The sequence below is a fragment of the Oncorhynchus mykiss genome, chromosome 32 (assembly GCF_013265735.2).
Source record: "Oncorhynchus mykiss isolate Arlee chromosome 32, USDA_OmykA_1.1, whole genome shotgun sequence".
NCBI classification, from domain to species: Eukaryota; Metazoa; Chordata; class Actinopteri; order Salmoniformes; family Salmonidae; genus Oncorhynchus; species Oncorhynchus mykiss.
The window spans coordinates 11,001,766-11,004,436 of NC_050572.1; the positions used below are offsets into that span (position 1 = coordinate 11,001,766).

The 2,671-nt window shown below is 40.4% G+C and overlaps 1 protein-coding gene across 1 annotated transcript; it reads left to right on the forward strand.

Moving 5' to 3' along the window:
* Nucleotides 1–282: 282 nt before the first annotated feature.
* Nucleotides 283–2,671, forward strand: il6 (interleukin 6 (interferon, beta 2)). The gene is given in 5 exon segments (NM_001124657.1): nt 283–378; nt 469–662; nt 1,322–1,432; nt 1,721–1,864; nt 2,047–2,671. Coding segments are annotated over 5 exon segments (660 nt in total). The 5' UTR covers nt 283–359; the 3' UTR covers nt 2,239–2,671.

Sequence of the window (2,671 nt, forward strand, 5' to 3'; positions counted from 1 at the left end):
CTTTTTTTTACCAGGGCTCCTGTCAAAAATAGCACACTAAGTAGAGAATAGGTACCTTTTGGGACACATTCACAAATATATGACTACAGGAAGTCTCTAATGGAGAGATATTAGTCTGTAATAGGGTGCCATTCAGGAAGTATCCAACATGTCTGACTGATAATGATGGAAAGATGCTAAAGAAGAGAACAGAATAGGGGGAGGAGGGCTAGGGGGAGGAGAAGAGGAAACCCCTGTGATGTGTAAGAATATAAATGCTGGGGCATGCAGCATCAGTCTGACAAAACAAGTAGTCTACCAACTTCATCATCAGTCTGGAGCATCACTGGACACAGAGCCTACAAACAATTAGCTGGAACATGAATTCTTCTACACGCTGTACGTCTGACGTCACACTAATCTGCCGTTCTCCCTGGTCGCATTTTTGTATTTTATCACTCACTTGTTCTCCTCTTCCCCTCCTTTCAGATCTCTCACTCCTCTCGGCGCTCGTGGTGTTAGTTAAGGGGAATCCAGTGCCCAGCGCGCTCTCTGAGCTCATGACCTCCGGATGGACCTCAGGAGAGGAGCTCGGGACAGACGGTGAAACGGGCGCGCCCCCGAAGTGGGAGAAAGTGATCAAGATGCTCGTTCACGAGGTAACCACCTTGCGGAACCAACAGGTGAGTTGTTTTAGATGTGTTAAAAATGTTGACCGTTATAGTTGAAAACAACAACAGGCCTACTGACATGGAACATAATAAATTAAACCAATCTGAAAAATACAACTTTTATTCGTCCTTGTGTTGTAGTTTGTCAGTGGTGTAAAGTAAAAATACTCTAAAGTACTACTTCAGTAGTTTTTTTGGGGTATCTGTACTTTACTTTACTATTTATGACAACTTTTGCTTCACTACATTCCTAAAGAAAAGCATATACTTTTTACTCCATACATTTCCCTGACGCCCAAAAAGTACTTGTTACATGTTGAACGCTTAGAAGGACAGGACAATTGTCCAATTCACACTTAAGAGAACATCCCTGTTCATCCCTACTGCCTCTTAGCTCAACACAAATGGCTCATTTGTAAATTATGAATGTTGGAGTGTGCCCCTAGCTATCCGTAAAATTTAAAAAACTAGAACATTGTGCCATCTGGTTTGCTTAAATATAAGTCATTTTAAATTATTTATACTTGTACTTTTACTTTTGATACTGAAATATATTTAAAACCAAATACTATTAGACTTTTACTCAAGTAGTATTACTTGAGTAATTTTCTATTAAGGTATCTTTACTTTTACTTAAGTATGACAATTGGGTACTTTTTCCACCTCTGTAGTTTGTGGAGGAGTTTCAGAAGCCCGTGGAAGAGATTTCATCGTTCTCACAGCACCAGGTCCCATCCACCCCCCCACACCTCTCCAAGACTCTTTGCTCCACCTCCAACAAGGTAAAGATGGAGATCAATGAATAAATGTCCCTGACCTGTGTCTGGAATTCAGTCCAAATAATGAAGCCAAGATATTCCTTTTGTGATCAAAATGAAAAATCCCCTACCTGAAAAAGAGGCATTTAAATGGCAGAAGCAGATGGACTAAGTAGCAACATGCAGATATCTTTATTGTCTGACAGTCTGAGCCTTGTTCCTCGTTGTCTTCCTTCTAGAATCTAAGCCCCGGGGAGTTGAAATAAAATGTGACTAATTGATTAATGGTGTTTGTTGTCCTCTCTCCTATAGGAGGCATGTCTGCAGGAGATCAGTCGGGGTCTGCAAGTGTACCAGCTTCTTCTTCAGCACGTTAAGGCTGAATACCCTCAATCAACCCTACTCCCCTCTGTCACACACCAGACCACTGTGCTGATAGGGCTGGTCAAAGACCAGGTATGTAATAGTAATATGTAATATAAAAGTGTTATATTATATTGGAATACTGCTTAAATATCATTGAAAAAAGAAAAAATGTCCTTTCATTGTGGTCCATGAGCCGATTTCCCAGAAGGTTTAGCAGTCTTGTGGCACACAGATTGACCTAACGTAGTGTATCTCTCTCGCTCTCTCTCAAGATGAAGGTTGCTGAGGTAGTGGAGGACCTGTCTGCCAGTGAGAGGAAGCGTGTTCTGGGTGAGGTGTCTACGGGGACAGAGTGGGAGAGGAAGACCAGCGTTCACGCCATCCTTAGGGAGCTACGTAACTTCCTGGTTGACACCAAGAGAGCCCTCCGCCGCATGGGAAAGAGGGGCAAAGACTTCCAGTAACCATGACAACATGGGCATAGACGTGTTATATCAGGCCTGGAACAGAAACTTGCAGTGTCTTATTCTCTAACACAACGGGTTTCTTTTGATTTATTTATAGAATGTAACACTTGACTGAACTTGAAAATGATCAAAATATTTATGGTTGAAATGCATTTAATTAATTTATTTTATTTAATCAGATTCATTCATTTGATCTTGAGAAGCTTTGTGCCTCAGATAAAAAACAAATATATATTTTTTTTAAAGCAAAGAGTTATTTATTTCCATACAAATGGACTCTGAATGTATTTTTCTAATGATGACATGCTGTTGATGGATTTCAAGCACAGAATTGAATGTATCTCAAAATGCGTTAACAGTACATCAGTGACTACATGTTGGACACACTGTGATGTTGTGGATACAACAATGAATAATAAATGGTCTCTAA